The sequence below is a fragment of the Panthera uncia genome, chromosome D1 (assembly GCF_023721935.1).
Source record: "Panthera uncia isolate 11264 chromosome D1, Puncia_PCG_1.0, whole genome shotgun sequence".
In the NCBI taxonomy this organism is placed as follows: domain Eukaryota; kingdom Metazoa; phylum Chordata; class Mammalia; order Carnivora; family Felidae; genus Panthera; species Panthera uncia.
Window position 1 is genome coordinate 85,305,775 of NC_064808.1, and position 17,763 is coordinate 85,323,537.

Genomic DNA, 17,763 nt, shown 5'->3' on the forward strand with positions numbered 1-17,763 from the left:
TTTCTTTCTTTCTTTCTTTCTTTCTTTCTTTCTTTCTTTCTTTCTTTCTTTTTTTAATATGAAATTTATTGTCAAATTGGTTTCCATACAACACCCAGTGCTTATCCCAAAAGGTGCCCTCCTCAATACCCATCACCCACCCTCCCTCCCTCCCACCCCCCATCAACCCTCAGTTTGTTCTCAGTTTTTAAGAGTCTCTTATGTTTTGGCTCCCTCCCTCTCTAACCTTTTTTTTTTTTTCCTTCGCCTCCCCCATGGTCTTCTGTTAAGTTTCTCAGGATCCACATAAGAGTGAAAACATAGGGTATCTGTCTTTCTCTGTGTGACTTATTTCACTTAGCATAACACTCTCCAGTTCCATCCACATTGTTACAAAAGGCCATATTTCATTCTTTCTCATTGCCATGTAGTATTCCATTGTGTATATAAACCACAATTTCTTTATCCATTTGTCAGTTGATGGACATTTAGGCTCTTTCTATAATTTGGCTATTGTTGAAAGCACTGCTATAAACATTGGGGTACAAGTGCCCCTATGCGTCAGCATTCCTGTATCCCTTGGGTAAATTCCTAGCAGTGCTATTGCTGGGTCATAGGGTAGATCTATTTTTAATTTTTGGAGGAACCTCCACACTGTTTTCCAGAGTGGCTGTACCAGTTTGCATTCCCACCAACAGTACAAGAGGGTTCCCGTTTTTCCACATCCTCTCCAGCCTTTATAGTCTCCTGATTTGTTCATTTTAGCCACTCTGACTGATGTGAGGTGGTATCTCAGTGTGGTTTTGATTTGTATTTCCCTGATGAGGAGCGACGTTGAGCATCTTTTCATGTGCCTGTTGGCCATCCGGATGTCTTCTTTAGAGAAGTGTCTATTCATGTTTTCTGCCCATTTCTTCACTGGGTTATTTGTTTTTCGGTGTGGAGTTTGGTGAGTTCTTTATAGATTTTGGATACTAGCCCTTTGTCCGATATGTCATTTGCAAATATCTTTTCCCATTCTGTTGGTTGCCTTTTAATTTTGTTGATTGTTTCCTTTGCAGTGCAGAAGCTTTTTATCTTCATGAGGTCCCAATAGTTCATTTTTGCTTTTAATTCCATTGCCTTTGGGGATGTGTCAAGTAAGAAATTGCTATGGCTGAGGTCAGAGAGGTTTTTTCCTGCTTTCTCCTCTAGGGTTTTGATGGTTTCCTGTCTCACATTCAGGTCCTTTATCCATTTTGAGTTTATTTTTGTGAATGGTGTCAGAAAGTGGTCTAGTTTCATTCTTCTGCATGTTGCTGTCCAGTTCTCCCAGCACCATTTGTTAAAGAGACTGTCTTTTTTCCATTGGATATTCTTTCCTGCTTTGTCAAAGATTAGTTGGCCATACTTTTGTGGTTCTAATTCTGGGGTTTCTATTGTATTCCACTGGTCTATGTGTCTGTTTTTGTGCCAATACCATGCTGTCTTGATGATTACAGCTTTGTAGTAGAGGCTAAAGTCTGGGATTGAAAATTGTTATTATAAACGGGAAAGTTATTTGCGGGGATGAGAGGGAGTTATTTTGTATATGTGCTGCGGAAGTGAGCACTTGGGAAAGTTATTTTGATAAGACTCTCTAAATTGCTTTGCAGATGCTGAAGAATTTACCTTCCCACTAACGATACGTGCGAATACCTATTTCCACTCACCCTTGCCACACTGAGTATTTGCATTCTTTTCAAATTTTGCCAATCTGATAGGCAAAATGGCATTTTGTTGTTTTAATATCAAGGCATAGTTTTAATTAGAAGTTTTGCTGCCCTTGGCACCTCAAAGAGCCCTTCATTTTCTCTAATCTCCAGAAACAATCTGCTCCTCTCATGTTTTGTAGTCGGAGAGCTCTCTGAGCCCTGGTGTTACGAGGTGGTGTAACTATTGGCTTAGCACCTTTCCTTCTTGCAGTTTCCTTTCAACCAGCATGGCTTTTATTTCTGCCTCTAATAAATACCTTAGAGATGGTCAGTTCATTCTGTGACCTGGAAAAATTCTAGATAGGAAGTTAAGAGTGACAGTTTACCACAGCGGATGAGTGCTTTTTCCCCTCTCCCCTTAGCAAAAACTTTCCTATTTTCAGTTGTTTATAGTGGTGGCAACATTCATCTGAAGCCTTTTTCATATATGTGCATCCCTTGTCCTTAAGGAAGACACTGGCACTCTCCAGACCTAGAAGCACGCTCTCCCCTTTGTTTCTGAAAATGAACATGTGTGACTCCCCACACACTGAGAAGGAAATATGCTACAATGATAATTGGTCTCAGTAGGAATCCAGAAGCATTCTGTTGTGTTTGCTGCTGTCCAATGTAGTTTCATATTTCACTTCTGGGATACATTGTATCCTGAAATGCATTATGTAATTTCAGAAATAATTACGGAGACTGATATTAAGTGGGCAGGAGAAAGTGTACCATAAGTTGAACACATTCTTTTTCCTTGTCCTGTGTTTTGTTGTGCATGATAAAGTGCATAGGATTAACATATTTTTGTTGCTTACTCACTTCCTGTGAGTGAACTTGGCACACACAGCTTGCCTCCTCACTGCCTGGTTGGTGCCTCCGGAGCAGGTGTGGTTACCTTGTTGCTCTGGTATTCAAGGTGTGTGTGATGTTTACCTCCTCTGGTGCCCTCCTTGAACAGACTTAACCACATAGGTGCCACTGTGACGGAGTGGAAAAAGCAGGGCAGAGTCTGAATTTGAATTCCCTCTCTGTCACTTAGGAGCCGTGTGGTAGTGTTACCCGACCTCAAAGGAATTTAAAGACATGCCTAGCTCTCCAGAAATGTCAATTGGCTTTGAATTATTAATTAAACAAATTTGTAAGGTGTGCCCACTGTGTATTAAGGTCTGTGCTACCTAGAAATACACTGGTTACCTAGAAGTGATTATCATCGACACTAACGCTCACAGTATCTCGCGTGATTCTGGTCTATACACAACCTCTGCTTTAGCGTCAGTTCTTCAAGCTAATGCTGAAGGATTCAAGCCTTTTAGTCGCTACAGCCTTTCAGGAGTGTTCCAGCACAGGGGAGGAGGAGGTTGTTGGTACTATTTTAATGTCAGCTTTCTCAGCAGTGGCCAGAAGCCAGCGGTAACCTTGCCCAACCACAGTCTCTCTAGCAGCATCTGTTGGGAAAAAATGCATCACAGCTTCACTGGGATAACTCTGGGTTACTGAATTCATTCGTTTCGGTTGGCTCTGCAACGTGATAAAGAATTTATGTGGAGTAGAGGTGGATATATATGCTTTAGTTTGTTCAGTGTGATAACATTCATCACTAACGCTGGCATGAAATTTAAGTGGCTTCGAATAAAGGGTGATAAGGAAAACGCACTCTGAGATAGCAAGAATAGCTTGGTTGCAGGATCAGGAGAGGATCCGGGGGGAGGTGACGCACGCAGTTTCATTGCCAGAAGTCCCTCGTTCTTTTCCTTGACGAGTCTCACTTCAGTGGATGTTTTATCCTGTTTTTATTGTGATGCTGAAGCATCTCTCAGGATTTTGTTCTCTCATATAAAAGCTTCTAAAAGGCCCTGAGCCAGAGATGGAATGTCATATACGAGTCTGGCTCCTGGGTTAAATGAATGCATGTTTAAACATGCTCATGCTATTTTGAGGTAACTGATTTTATCTGCTCTCTGGAGCCTGAGTGCTTCAAATATTGGGCAGTAATCGTAAGCTGCTGTACAGCTGTCCAGGTCAGATTCTGTAAACACAGACAATACTGTTTCTTCATGGAGTTTGAGAAGTTCTTAGAAGCACGACTGAGGAGCACCTGGGTGGCTCAGTTGGTTGAGCATCCTACTCTTGATTTCTGCTCAGGTATTGATCTCAGGGTCTTGGGATCAAGCCCCTCATCGGGCTCTGTGGCATGGAACCTGCTAAATGTTCTCTCTCTCTCTCTCTCTCTCTCTCTCTCTCCCTTTGTCCCTTCCCTCTCCCCTGCTCACGCACACTCTCTCTCTCGCTTAAAAAAAAAAAAAAAAGAAGCACTACTGAAAAAGGACTTTCTGTGAATACAGTAGAGTTCCTTTACGTGGCTGAAGAGATTAATGTCATTTCCTAAAGGGCCAAATGTATTTCTATAAATGAATCTTCATTGAATCCCTGCTACATGCTCTTTTAAGGTTGTGGAGGAAGTATGTGATATCTCAGTCCTTAAAGAACTTGTGATAGTAGTTGATTATTATTAAATCAAGCAGTTACTAAATGCCAGATACTCTACTACTGGCCTCATATACATAGTGTTTCATTTTATCCTCACAACAACTAATGAGGCATGTATGACTATGTCCATTTGACAGGTAAAGAAACTGAGGTTCAGAGAGGCTTTATTAACTCACTAGTGGGGCCGGGATTTTAATCCAAGTCTGTGTGAGTCCAAAGCCCATGGTCTACTTCCTCGAGGTGCAGTTGGAGAGGCAAGAAGGACTCACATGCAAATGCACGCTAATTGAAACCTAGATGGTGTTTGGCACTGGATACAAAGCTATGAGAAATAGCTAATGTGTGAGGCATCAGAATCAAGACTCTAAAGGATCTTGGCAGACTGGAAGAAGAGAAAAAGTAACAAAATGAAATTACTGGAGATAAATGCAAAATCTGCCTGCCCCCCTCCCCCCCCATTTAAGTAAAAATCAGCTATTTAAGTCATGAGGAGGAGTAAAATGGTTTAATAGCACTCTGTGGGAGGAAGAAGGGACTCAGGGATTTTAGTTATTTTCAAGTTCAAACTGGGTCAGTAGTGGAACAATGGCTGTCATCAATGCTAATGTAATCTGAAGCCATATTCATTTGAAAATGTGGACTCCATTGATGAATACTTGAAGACAACAGGATGGTGAGGGATCTGGAAATTTGGCCATGTGAAAATGCTTGAATGAGGTAGGGGTTTTGGTCTTGGAGTATTTGCAGAGCCTCTTATCTTCGCCAATTCTGTCCTACTTGAGAGGAAAGGTGCAGGCGCTGCCTCCTGCATGGAGACAGGGAGAACTCGGCCTCACGGAACCATCACTGAATGATTCCAAATGATTTGACCTGTCTGGTGAGATGATGAAATGTTGGAGCAGAGGGATGTTGTAGAATGGGATTCCATGACTCCAAATGCTACAGGGATCAGAGCAGAGGAGAATCAGGGAGGACTAGAGTGTTCAGAGATGGTTCATGGAGAAACTGGAACACGACAGGGTTTGGGAGATTGGTGGGGGAAGAGCCTTCTGGGCGGGGACGGCAACATATGGGAAGATAAAGAAAAAAGGAGTAGGCATTTAAAAAACTTGCTTTATTTATTGAACAGGAAAGTGACTTGACTTGAGTACGGGCAGTGGAAATAAGATTGGATAAAAGAACCTGGGGTAGCATATAACCCCGTGACACTTACTTAGGTAGGGAACTTTTTAAGGTGTCTTAAAAAGGTGTCTGCACTGTCAGTACAGAGTCCAACACTGGGCTTGAACCCACGAACTGTGAGATCATGACCTGAGCTGAAATCAAGGGTTGGACGCTTAACCGACTGAGCCCCCAGGCACCACCCCCGCCCCCTGCCGTGTGTTTAGTTTTAAAAGTGAAGTGGTTGAATATTGGTCAAATTATTACTTACACTGTGTTGTGTCCACCCTGAAAAGGCAGGAGGGGACCCCCCCCCCCACACACACACACATACGCACACTCAAAATTGAGTTCAGATGTTGAGACATGACACCACGGATACACTGAGAAGGTATGGAAAGGTTTGAAATCTCTGAGGAGACAGGGCAGGCACTAAAGCAGGGAGCGCCCAGGCTTTCTTAACAGCTTTCCCAGATGTGGGGTAGAAATTGCAAAGATGAAGGCAGCCGCAGCCTAGAGCTGGAAATAGTTTCTTCTTCAGGGTCTTGAAGGGAGCTGATGTGATGAACATCTTCCACCAGAACCTCGTAGTGTGTGTGTGTGTGTGTGTGTGTGTGTGTGTGTGTGTGTGTGTTTACCAGCCAGGTGAAAGCAAATGTGTGCTAACTTTATGGCTAAACTTTGTCCAGGCCTCATTACCGGTGCATAACCAGGTGTTACCTTCAATTGAGGGTGTGGACGGTTCAGACCCTTTGGCAACACTGCAGAACCCTATGGGTAGACTGGAGGCCAAAGAGGAAGAGGATGAGGATGAGGATGAAGACACTGAGGAAGAAGAGGAGGAGGATGGTGAAGACACAGACCTGGATGACTGGGAACCGGATCCGCCTCGGCCCTTTGACCCGCATGACTTATGTAAGTATGAGCTGTTCCTTGGGAGTGTGTGTGGTCACAGCAACATGGTTACCATGTGCTGAGGGCTTCCTGTGTGCAGATGCCGTGCTTCCTGCTCTGCGTGTGCCATCGTACTCAGTCCCCGCCGCAGCCTGTGAGGGAGGCGCTGATGCTTTCTCGTGGGTTCAGATTTTAGTGATGAGTGAACCGATGGTCAGAAGAAGCTAAGCAGCCTGCTCTGTGAGTGGTACACGTCACGCAGGAATGAGTGGTGGATCGGGTTCGGAGCCCAAGTCTCTGAGACCAGCCCTTGAGCTGTCACACCACTGGGGTATGTTTGTCCAGTCCTGGAACTTTCTGCCACTTCAGCTTCAACAAGTTTGCTTTGCTGTCTTGCCTCTCTTCACAGTAACCTTTTAAACATGCCTATTATATTGTAGGCACCGGTGGTACATTTTCTGAGTTACTTAATGCTTTCCATAGCCTTTTGATGGGGTTGGTCGCTTTCCAGAGATGATGTTAATTGAAAGTCAGGATTGCAGCTCAGGTGGTCTGGCTCCAGTGTGACCCCCGTTAACTGCCACACTTACTGCCTCTCTGTACTGTCTGCTTTGGGAGAGAATGGGAGGGTTCCTGCTTTCACCTACCAAATCATTGCTGCTTTTCATCGATTTTCATGCTTACATGGCGAAGTTCGTATCTCATTTAGTTGAATTACTGAGGCTGTTCAGAACTTTGTGGACGCGCCAACTCTTTCCTGGGACCTTCTGTGTGGTGATGGGAAAGTCTGTGTGCTTGGGGCCAGTGCTCACCTCCATGGGCAATAGAGAACTTCCTCATTTTGTTTTTCCTTGAATTCCTGAGTTTTCAAAGCAACTCCTTAGTCAAATACACATAAGGTTACTTTATCTTACAAATAGTAATACAAAGTAACTCTCTGTTATTGGAGAATTGTAGGAATTGAAAAGTACCTATTTCCTAAGCCAGGTCATCACACAGCTGCAGTTGGGTGAAAGACGTTTGGTTAATTAAATGTGGTTAAGGGTCATGAGTAGGATGCCTGTGTAGTCCAGGCACTTTTCTCTGTTTTGTGGCCATTTATATCTAGTGCTGGCAGTTAGCTTACAAATAGGTACCACTGGGAAAGAGAGACTGAGTGTAGATGCTGAGTGCAAAGTTATCACTCCTAGAAAGAGCTGGAAATGTGTCCTGTCTGGTCTGTGCTATCATTCAAGAGAATGCAGGATGGAATGCTAAATTCATTCATTCATCTTAGCATTATCTTCCCACAATATGCATTGAAATCTCAAACTCTGCATCGTGCTCTGTTTGAGTTAGACATTCCCAGACAATGAGGCTTCTATGACTCCCTTTGAGGAAACTGATTAAATGGTATTGTCAGGGTTTTTTAAATAGCTTCACTGAGCTATAATTTACATACTATAAAATTCACCTATTTTGTCTTACCAGATTTTGCAGCATTTATCCTAATAAGCTCTTCTTTTTTTCTTTTCAGAACTGTTATAATTGATTTGTAAATTTAGTGGACTACTATGTGACTTAATCTCCAGTAGAGAAATAAATCACTGCCTGTGTATTATTTTTGATAGGCACAAGCAAATTCTGGCTTTTAGAGGAAAGGGACAGGATTTTATTGGTCTACAGTCTATGAAAGCTGGTATATTACAATTGAACGGGTAGTATAATTGTAGGAGTTAATTGGATTTTGGCTTGCAACCTTAGATGGGGGGGGGCAGGCTTCAGGTTAGAACTTTTTACTTGAGATCAGGTGATGTTCAGGAATTTGACTTTAAGATTTTCTTTCTTTTGCAGGGTGTGAAGAGTGTAATAACGCTCATTCTTCAGTGTGCCCAAAGCATGGCCCCTTGCATCCAATCCCCAATCGGCCTGTGCTCACTAGAGCGCGAGCGAGCCTCCCCCTGGTCCTCTACATCGACAGGTTCCTTGGAGGGGTGTTCTCCAAAAGGCGCATTCCCAAGCGCACCCAGTTTGGCCCTGTGGAGGGACCCCTTGTCAGGGAGTCCGAACTGAAAGACTGTTACATTCATCTGAAGGTAATTTCTGCTTTATTATAGTTCACTCTTGCTCTTAATACCTTTTAAAGAGGCACATGTTTTCCTACTGATTTTCTTAATTCCATAGCAGTTGTTTGCTAGTATTTTCTTTCCCTGCTGAATTTGTTTGGAAGGGAAACATTTTCTCTCTCCCCAATAAATTGGAGATTGCAGTTTCAGCCCCCTCCGGGATTATTCTGAGAGGTGGCCATTCTCAGGGGCTGCATTGTCTGCTGGAGCTGCTGTCACAACTACCACAGTCTGGGTGGTTTCAAGAACAGAAATTTATTTTTTTTCATAGCGCTGGAGGCTGGAAGGCCAACATGCAGGTGCTGGTGGGGTTGGTTTTCTCTGAGGGCTCTCTCCTCGGCTTGTAGACAGCCTCCTTCTCTCTGTGTCCTCATGCCTTTCCTCTGTGCGCGCACTTATCCCTGTGTCTCTCCATGTCTCCCAATCTCCTTTTCTTTCTTCTTTTTGTTTAAATATTTATTTTTGGGAGAGGACAATTTCCCTAAAATAGGAAGACTACTTTTCAGTTTCTGAAACAGGTCTGAACTGTTGAAGCTGTTGTTAAAGAACAGCTCACCTAATATTAAAGTGTATTTATACTGATCCCTGTTCTTCACATTTGATGCTTTTGCTTGTATCCAACCTCTGCGCTGTCTGCTTCTTGGAGATCCACTCTGGAGAACCACGAAAGGGCAGCAGGAAGGGAGAATATTTGGGGTGTGGTTTTTGAGAAATCATCTGTTGTCATGGGGAGGTTTTCTTTGGTGAATGCTCAAGATCTCCAAGAAAGAATGTTACTTTGTAAAGAGAAATACATATCACTAGGCTACTCATAATTTTTTTTTAAATGTTTATTTATTTTTGAGAGAGAGAGAGAGAGAGCGCGTGAACGGAGGGAGGGGGGCAGAGAGAGAGGGAGACACAGAATCCAAAGCAGGCTCCAGGCTCTGAGCTGTCAGCACAGAGCCTGACACGGGGCTTAGACCCACAAGCCCTGAAATCATGACGTGAGCTGAAGTCGGGAGCTTAACCGCTTAACCGACTGAGCCACCAAGGTGCCCCTAGGCTACTCATTAGAAGTGAATGCAGTTGAATCCCTAAAGTAAGTAACTTGTAAGGAACTAGAGAGTATTTTGCTTTGATTTCCCGGCTTATTTACAGCATTTTTTTGATGTGTTAGTTAATGATGAAGCCTCAACTGAAGCTACAGTGAGATTGTTAACTTTAACATTTTGCCAGGTAATTCTCAGAAAATGTCCTTTTCCTTTTACATTTGGCAAGACACAGTGCCTGTATCTTTCTAGATACAAAAGGAAGAATAAGGATACATGGTTAATTTAAGGAGCAGTGTTTTGTATATTACTACACTAATGCATGTTAAAAGTTTTGTTTGTTTTTTTGGTGTGGCTTTTTACGTTCTCTTTGGTTACAGGTTTCTCTTGAGAAAGGGGACAGAAAAGACAGGGATTTGCATGAAGACCTGTGGTTTGAGTTGTCTGATGAGACCCTGTGTAACTGGATGATGTTCGTACGTCCAGCCCAGAATCACCTGGAGCAGAACCTGGTGGCTTACCAATATGGCCACCATGTGTATTACACAACAATAAAGAATGTAGAACCCAAACAGGAACTGAAGGTACAGTGCTGGGGGCCGTGGTACCTTTGTCAGAAATAGTGATTGTTTCACGCTTTTCTTATTTTTTCTCTGAAGTGGGATTCTTATAAAAATGTTCCTTTCCTTATAATTTGCTTACTTATTGAGTACCTGCTGTGTACAGTACATCTGTGGTAATTCCATAAATGAAAAAGAATGAGGGGCGCCTGGGTGGTTCAGTCAGTTAAGCGTCCAACTTCGGCTCAGGTCACGATTTCACGGTTTGTGGGTTTGAGCCCTGCGTCAGGCTCTGTGCTGACAGCTCGGAGCCAGGAGCCTGCTTCGGATTCTGTGTCTCCCTCTCTCTCTGCACCTCTCCCACTCACACTCGGTCACTCTCTCTCTCTCAAAAATAAACATTAAAAAAAAAAAAAACAGAATGAAAAGTGTATGACTTTGGGGTCTGTCCAACGCCTACAATAAGGCCCATGGGTAAAGAGGTAGTTGTGTTTGGGGAACAGACTGGTATTTGTGATGGAGTGATTAAAGTTGGGGTCACTTAATGTCATTTACACACTCTGCAGAATTGGTTGGAAACAGGAAATCTTATAAAATCAAACTTAGATGTATAGGCAAGATCTCTTTACCGGATTACTTCGTTTTACCCAAAGAATTCTATGCACTGCCTTCTGATTTCAGGAATATATTTTGGGGGGATAACCATAGAAATTTGTCTAAATATTAACTCTTGATGACATAATGAAAATTCTGCTGTGATTCTAAGGAAAAATTCTTGATATAAATGAAAAAAGAGGTGAGAAATGATTTTATCAGTACATGAACACTGAATTGCACAGTGCTTCAATGGGGTAAGAGTGAGAAATACGTACCTTTTTAGGGGGAGAACAAAGACCTAGGCTTTGTTCAAAAGTTATTCAAAACCCGTGTCTTTGAAACCATCAACTAGATGATTCATTAGCCCCAAAGAAAATATACGAAAGGAGATTCATATCTCATATTATCCATCGCAGTAAATTCTTGATACCAAAGTGAATACTTCTCGACTGAGGAAGGGAGATTATTTTCTCTCTTAAATCAGTAGATAGAACTGTAGTGGTAAAGACAGGCAGAAACAATTAAATAAGACTATCAGTGTAACAAACAACCAAAACAACAGATGCAAAGGAAGCAACAGGGTGGGAGAAGTATTTGTAATACACGTTAAAAGGTTTAAGATAAAAAACAGAGAAAACACCTCTACCCTTTTTGGTATCCACACAGACACATGACTGAATACCAGGAACAGACTTTATTTGGAGGAGGAATCACTAGTAAAGAAATATTAAAAAATGTTTTTTCAATGTTGATAATTATAAAACCCTTAAAACAACTCTGAGTTACTATTTTTATTAATTTAAATTAGCAAAAAATAAATGGATGTAGTACAATGAATGTGAGGGTTTAAAAAATAGGGATATTTGTTACAAAATTGCAGTATTTTATGGGATTATTTCTGGCTGTGTGTAGTAAAAATGTACTTGGCTTGGTAAATCCAGTCCTTGAAAATTAGTCTGAGGAAATAATTATAAACAAAGATAGAACTAGATACATTCTAATTTTGTAATACCGTGTTTCACTGACTCAGATACCCAGGACTTGAAGATGAACCATTATTTTATACACCATTAAGAAAAAACATGTTGCCACTTTAAGCTATGTTATTGTGCTTATTTTTATCACCAAAAAGTAATTTTCTACTTATTGTAGGAGCTGTGTTAGACTTATTTAGAGATAATTTTGAAATCATACCACATTTCTGCATACTTAAAAAGGCACATATAAGCAGAAAATTGGTTAAGGTATAAACTGCCTTTGTGTACAGTGTAACTTTTTTTTAAGTTTATTTGTTTTGAGAGAGAGAGTGAGAGAGCGGGGGGTGGGGGGAGTTGCAGGGAGAGAGGGAGAGAGAGAATACCAAGCAAACTTTGAGCTGTCAGTGCAGAGCCCAACTTGGGGCTCAATCCCACAAACTGCAAGATCATGGCCTGAGTCGAAATCAAGACTCAGGTGCTTAACAAAGTGAACCACCTAGACGCCCATAACATTTAAAAAAAACCCAGAATCACTGTTTTACTTTGTCATGGATATTTGTGTTTTGTTTATCTGTTGTCTTCTGTGCCATCAAGGTGTTTGTGATGCTGTAGTATTTAAAAAAAAAATGTTTATTTATTTTTGAGAGAGAGAGTGTGTGCAAGTCGGGGAGGGGCAGAGAGAGGGAGATACAGAATCCGAAGCAGGCTCCAGGTTCTGAGCTGTCAGCACAGAGTCCAATGCAGGGCTAGAACCCACGAACTGCGAGATCATGACCTGAGCCGAAGTCGGACGCTTAACCAACTGAGCCACCCAGGCGCCCCGATGCTGTAGTATTTTTAAAATAAATGATCTACTGTTGCCTCTTGGATATTTTTCCAAACTACTGATGGCATTTCTGTGCAAGTTTTGACCCTATGCTTTCTCACTGACTGAACCCATATGTCTTTTCCCTCAATTAAAACACATATTTTTGGAAGTTAGGTGGTTTTTCATTAAGTCAGTAGGAAGTTTCTGACAATTTGATGTTTGGTGTATTCATAGAAGTCCTATAAGGTGATCACACCAGCCTTGCATTGCTTTGACATTTCCTTTATTTATTCTCAGGGAGATGGCTTTTTTTTTTCTTTTTTTCTTTATTTTGCATTTCTTGTCAAGTGTTAATAAGTCATGGAGTGCCGGTGGGGCACACAACTGAATGAGGTGAAAACAGTGTAAAGAGCATGGCCAGGTTTGTACAAGAGAAACGAACAGGTAGTGAAAGAAAGCTACATTACAGCAGTAATTGCAGAATGCCATGGATAGTGAGATGGTCTGAGATATTAAAATAAGAGAAATAAACATCTTGGAATTGATGGAATAGGGTAGAATTTATAACAGCAAAATGATAAACTCAAAATCCAACTACAGGTCCTGGTCAAGTAAATTACAGAACACAGATTCTGTAGAATATTATTCCACAATTAAAAATGAGGTCTCAAATATTTCCATATAGTTAAAATAGTGTGTCATAACAATTATACATGATTAATTCATTTGGCAATTAATATATTGAACTCCTGAAACTCTGTTTCAGACACTAAGAAGAGACAGACTGGTGCCTGTGTTCTAGAGGCAAAGTGGGCAGAAAGATGTAAATAAGCAAATACAGTTGAGCCTTAAACAAAACGGGGAGTAGGGGTGCTGACCCCGCAGGCATTTGAAAATCTACACAGAACTTTTGTCTCTCCAAAAAGTTAACTATTAATAGCCTACCATTGATTGGAAGCCTTACCAATAACATAAACACTTGATTAACATACATTTTGTATACTGTATGTATTATATGTTGTATTCTTACAATAAAGTAAACTACAGTAAAGAAAATACTATTAAGACAATCATGGCGGCGGGGGGGGGGTGTGCCTGGGTGGCTCAGTCAGTTGAGCAGTCTGACTCTTGGTTTTGGCTTGGGTCATGATCTCGTGGGTTCATGGGATTGAGCCCCATGTCAGGCTCTGCGCTCACGGTGTGGAGCCTGCTTGGGATGCTCTCTCCCTCTCTGTCCTTCCCCCTCTCTCTTTCTCTTTCAAAATAAATAAATAAGTATTAAAAAAAAAAAAAAGACAGTCATAGGGAAGAAAAAGTGCATTCACAGTACTCTACTATAAAAAAAATTGTGTATAAGTGGACCCATGCAGTTCAAATTCCTGTTGTTCAAGGGTCAACTGTAATATCAAATAGTGGTAGGAACTATGAAGGAAACAAATGGTGCAGAAAGAGCAGATAGCAGGCAAGGGACCAATTTAGAAATGCTGGAGAGGGAAGGCCTCACTGAGGAGATGATAAGTAGGTGAGGGACTATGGAATGGGAAGGAGCCAGTGCTGTACAAGGGCTAGGGGAGGTGAAGGGGAAGAACCCAACACTCCTGATGGTGGACCAGCAAGGGCAAAGGTTGGGGTGGGAAAGATCTTAGCCTGTTTGAGAAACTGCAAGCAGGCCCTCTTGCTGAAAGGCAGTAAGGGAGAGTGAGAAGACCTGGAGTAGATCATGGAGCCCTTTAGAGACCGTCATCGAACATGGCATGTTTTTTATGAGTGAGAAGCTGTTTAAACATGGGAATGATGAAATCTGATTATGTTTTTAGAAGCCTTCTCTGCTCCTGTGTCAAGAATGGATTGGAGGGAGCAAGAGTGGAAAAGAGGAGGCTTTTAGAACAACAGGCAAGAGCGCGTCTTGGCATGCATCTTGGTGGGAGAAGCAGAGTTGGAGAACATTTGAGCTGTTCACAGTTCTTGCTGAAGGATGACAGAAGGACACTTAGAAATATGAGATACCTTTTAGGTTTCAAGTCTGAGCAGTTGGTTGGAAGGCAGGGTATTTATTGAGATGAAAAAGATGGCCAGGGGTAGGGGTGCAATAGGGAAGCAACTAGAATTCAATTCTGGACATGTTAAGTTTGAGCTGTTTGTAAAGCATGCCAAATACCAGGTAGGCATGGAATGTATGTAGAAGGAACAGAGAGGGAGGGTCTGGGATAGGGATATTAATTTGGGAGCTGTCGACGTAGAGTTGGTTGGAAATAGATGCGGTCACTTTAGGGAAAAATAAGAAGGCCCTGGACTTGGATTAAGCTCTGAGGAAGCTGAGAAAGGAAGAGTCCGACGAGGAGACTGAGCAGAAGCAGCCAGTGAGATTGGAGGGAGGAGGAGACTCAGGAGAGTGTGGTAGCGTTTGAAATCCTCATTGGTGATCCCAGCAAGACCATTGGGTGACATGTTGGGGTGGAAGCCACTATGATTCCAGCTGTGTGAAAACCCGTGTTTACATACAGATAAAACAACCAGAAGGCTATGCTTTATTTTGATGAAGAGACTATTAATATTATCTCTTGTGAAGTTGTTCTGATAACAAAGACAATTTTTTAAAAAGGAAAAAGAAAACACACAGTGAGTGTGTCTTGGCATGTGAGCTTCCTGACTGACCATCTGGTGTGAAAGAGATCGGCTCCCAGTGCGATCTTTTTGTTGTTTGTTTGTTTTTTGTGGGTTGTGGGAAAGCCTGAATTGTTTTATGCAAGCAGGAGAAAGAATTTACGCATGCACAGAACATCTGGTGATGTCCTTTAGTTCTTGATGCCGTACTTGGTTCTTGCAGGTGTGGTATGCTGCATCCTATGCTGAGTTTGTGAACCAGAAAATTCATGACATTTCTGAGGAAGAAAGGAAAGGTGATTGGACTTTTTTCTATTTTCTATATGAATTGTAAATTGTATATATTACATCATTATGCAATCTCCCAATTTTTCTACCTCTATATATCTAATGATATTCCAGTATTTTTTTTGTTTTGTTTTGTTTTGTTTTGTTTTTCCAGCTACATATCCCTGTCTAATTCTAGGATCAAATGACAGGGACATGTTTACATTTCTTTCGTGGGTGCTGGAAAACAGTATTTAATATAATGAAAACCTCCAAATACTAAATTAGAACCTAGACCAGAGGATGATCTCTATCTAGATTTAATCATCTCTGAGGACATTAGCAAGACAGGCACTGACTTTGTTTTTGATATAAATATTAGTGAAGTATAATTTACATACAGAGAAATGCACAAATCATAAGTATACAGCCTGATGAATTTTCATAAAGTGAGCATATCTATGTAACCTGCATTCAGATCAAGAAACACAACATGAGCTGTACCTTGGAAGTCCATTGTGCCTTTTTCCAATTCTTCTTCACTCCCAAGTGTAATGGATCTCCTGACTTCTGATACCACAGATATAATATGCTTGTTACCAAATTTCATATAAGTAGAATTATATGATGTATGTCTGGGAATATTTTGCTCAACATTTATTTGTACAATTTATCCATATTGTTGTATATTCTTGTAATTCGTTCATCCTCACTGCTATTTGGTGTTCTCTTGTATGAATATACCATAATTCATTTATCTATTTAACTGTAGATGAAAATCTAGGTTGCACAGTGCACTTCTGACACTACCTGGGTTAGGTTACGTTTTTCCAAGTTAAAGGCCACGTCTTTTACAAGACTCTCTTCACTTCAGACACTATCTGCAAGCTTGGGGTTCCCATGCTACCTGTATTTCTGACCAACTAACTACAGTTTAGGGAGCTAGTATCTCCTTAGGCTAGATAATTTACCAGAGTGACTCACGGAACTCAGAAAAGTGCTATACTTAGGATTATAAAGGACACACATCAAGACCAGGCAAATGAAGACATACTTAAGGCAGGGTTTGTGAGGGTCCCAAATGCAAAGCTTCCATGTTGCTAGGCCATGTGACTTCCTTGGCACAGTGATACGTGATTTCCAACCAGGGAAGCTCTCCTGAGCTTCAGTGTGCAGAGTTTTTATTGAGGCATCACAACATAGGAATGGTTGATAGAATCATTTGGGCACACGATTGAACTTACTCTCCAGCTCTTACTCCCTGGCTGATACCACCTGTTTCAAAGCCCCAACCCTGTAATCACATGGTTCAGCTTTCTGGCACAGGCAGCCCCCATCCTAAGTCATATTAGCAGAAACTCAGGTATGGTCAAAGACCACAACGAATAACAACAAACACTCCTATTACATGGGAAATTCCAAAGACTTACAGGTTATTTGCCAGGAACCAGGGATAAAATCCAGCCAAATTCTTTATGATGCAACAGGGTTGTTTCCAGTTTTGGGCTAATTTGAAAAGTGCCACTGTGAACATTCTTCTACGTGTCTTTAGCGAACATTTGTGTATATTTTTGTGGGGTGTGTATTCAGGGGTGGAATTGCTGGGATCGGGTGTGCCAATAATCAACTTTAGTAGATATTTAGTAGATACTGTAACATTTTATTATTGAGCATTGACTTTTAAGGTTTTTTTTGTGACAAAATATGCCTTCAGATTATAAAACCTGGATCTGAATCACTAAGGTATCTGAATCCAGATTTCCATTGTAGCACATTTCTGCCTTTCCGGTGTGGTGAGGTTGTGTGTGTGTGTGTGTGTGTGTGTGTGTGTGTGTGTGTCTGTTGGGGAGGTGTCAAAGGGTAGTATGACAGAGTTTGTTCTTTGATGTCATACATGAATGTAGAAGAAAATAAGATCCTAACAACTACTCTTTGTCAAACTGTAGCCTTTGATTTTATCACAAAACAGTAATGCAAACAGCAGACACTACGTTTATGAACGCTGGGCTACCCGTGAGATGACATTGGTGGAAGTACTGGGCACTTGAGTTTATCACTGTCTGTTGATCATTAGCCTCTATGATTTCTCTCCTGTGACTACAGTTCTTCGCGAGCAGGAGAAGAATTGGCCCTGCTACGAATGTAACCGCCGATTTATAAGCTCGGAGCAGTTGCAGCAGCATCTCAATTCCCATGATGAAAAACTGGATGTGTTTAGCAGGTATAATGAGAGAGAAAGTTTCACCAACTCAGTTTTTAAAGGTCCACATTCATTTCCATGTTTTCTGTAAATTAACGAGTGTTTCTGTGTATAGACAGGTAATCAGGTGGGCTGCTGAGGGAAATTATTTCCCGTTCTTCTTCTTCTTCTTCTTCTTCTTCTCCCCCTCCTTCTTCTTCTTCTTTTAAATGTTTATTTATTTGAGAGAGAGAGAGAGAGAGCAGGGGAGAGGCAGAGAGAGAGAAGAGAGAGAATCCCAAGCAGGCTCTGTGTTGTCAGTAGAGAGCCCAAAGTGGGTCTCAAACTCATAAACCGTGAGATCATGACCTGAGCTGAAATCAAGAGTTGGATGCT

General features: G+C 41.5%; 1 protein-coding gene across 1 annotated transcript in view; it reads left to right on the top strand.

Annotated features, from left to right (window-relative positions):
• The window catches only part of PRDM10 (PR/SET domain 10), a 98,777-nt gene that overhangs the window by 46,806 nt on the left and 34,208 nt on the right, over positions 1-17,763 (top strand). Inside the window, exons 5-9 of the mRNA XM_049654376.1 lie at positions 6,035-6,260; positions 8,073-8,314; positions 9,756-9,959; positions 15,145-15,217; positions 17,292-17,409. Coding sequence (XP_049510333.1) covers positions 6,035-6,260; positions 8,073-8,314; positions 9,756-9,959; positions 15,145-15,217; positions 17,292-17,409 — 863 coding nt within the window. The remainder of the gene's footprint in view (positions 1-6,034; positions 6,261-8,072; positions 8,315-9,755; positions 9,960-15,144; positions 15,218-17,291; positions 17,410-17,763) is intronic.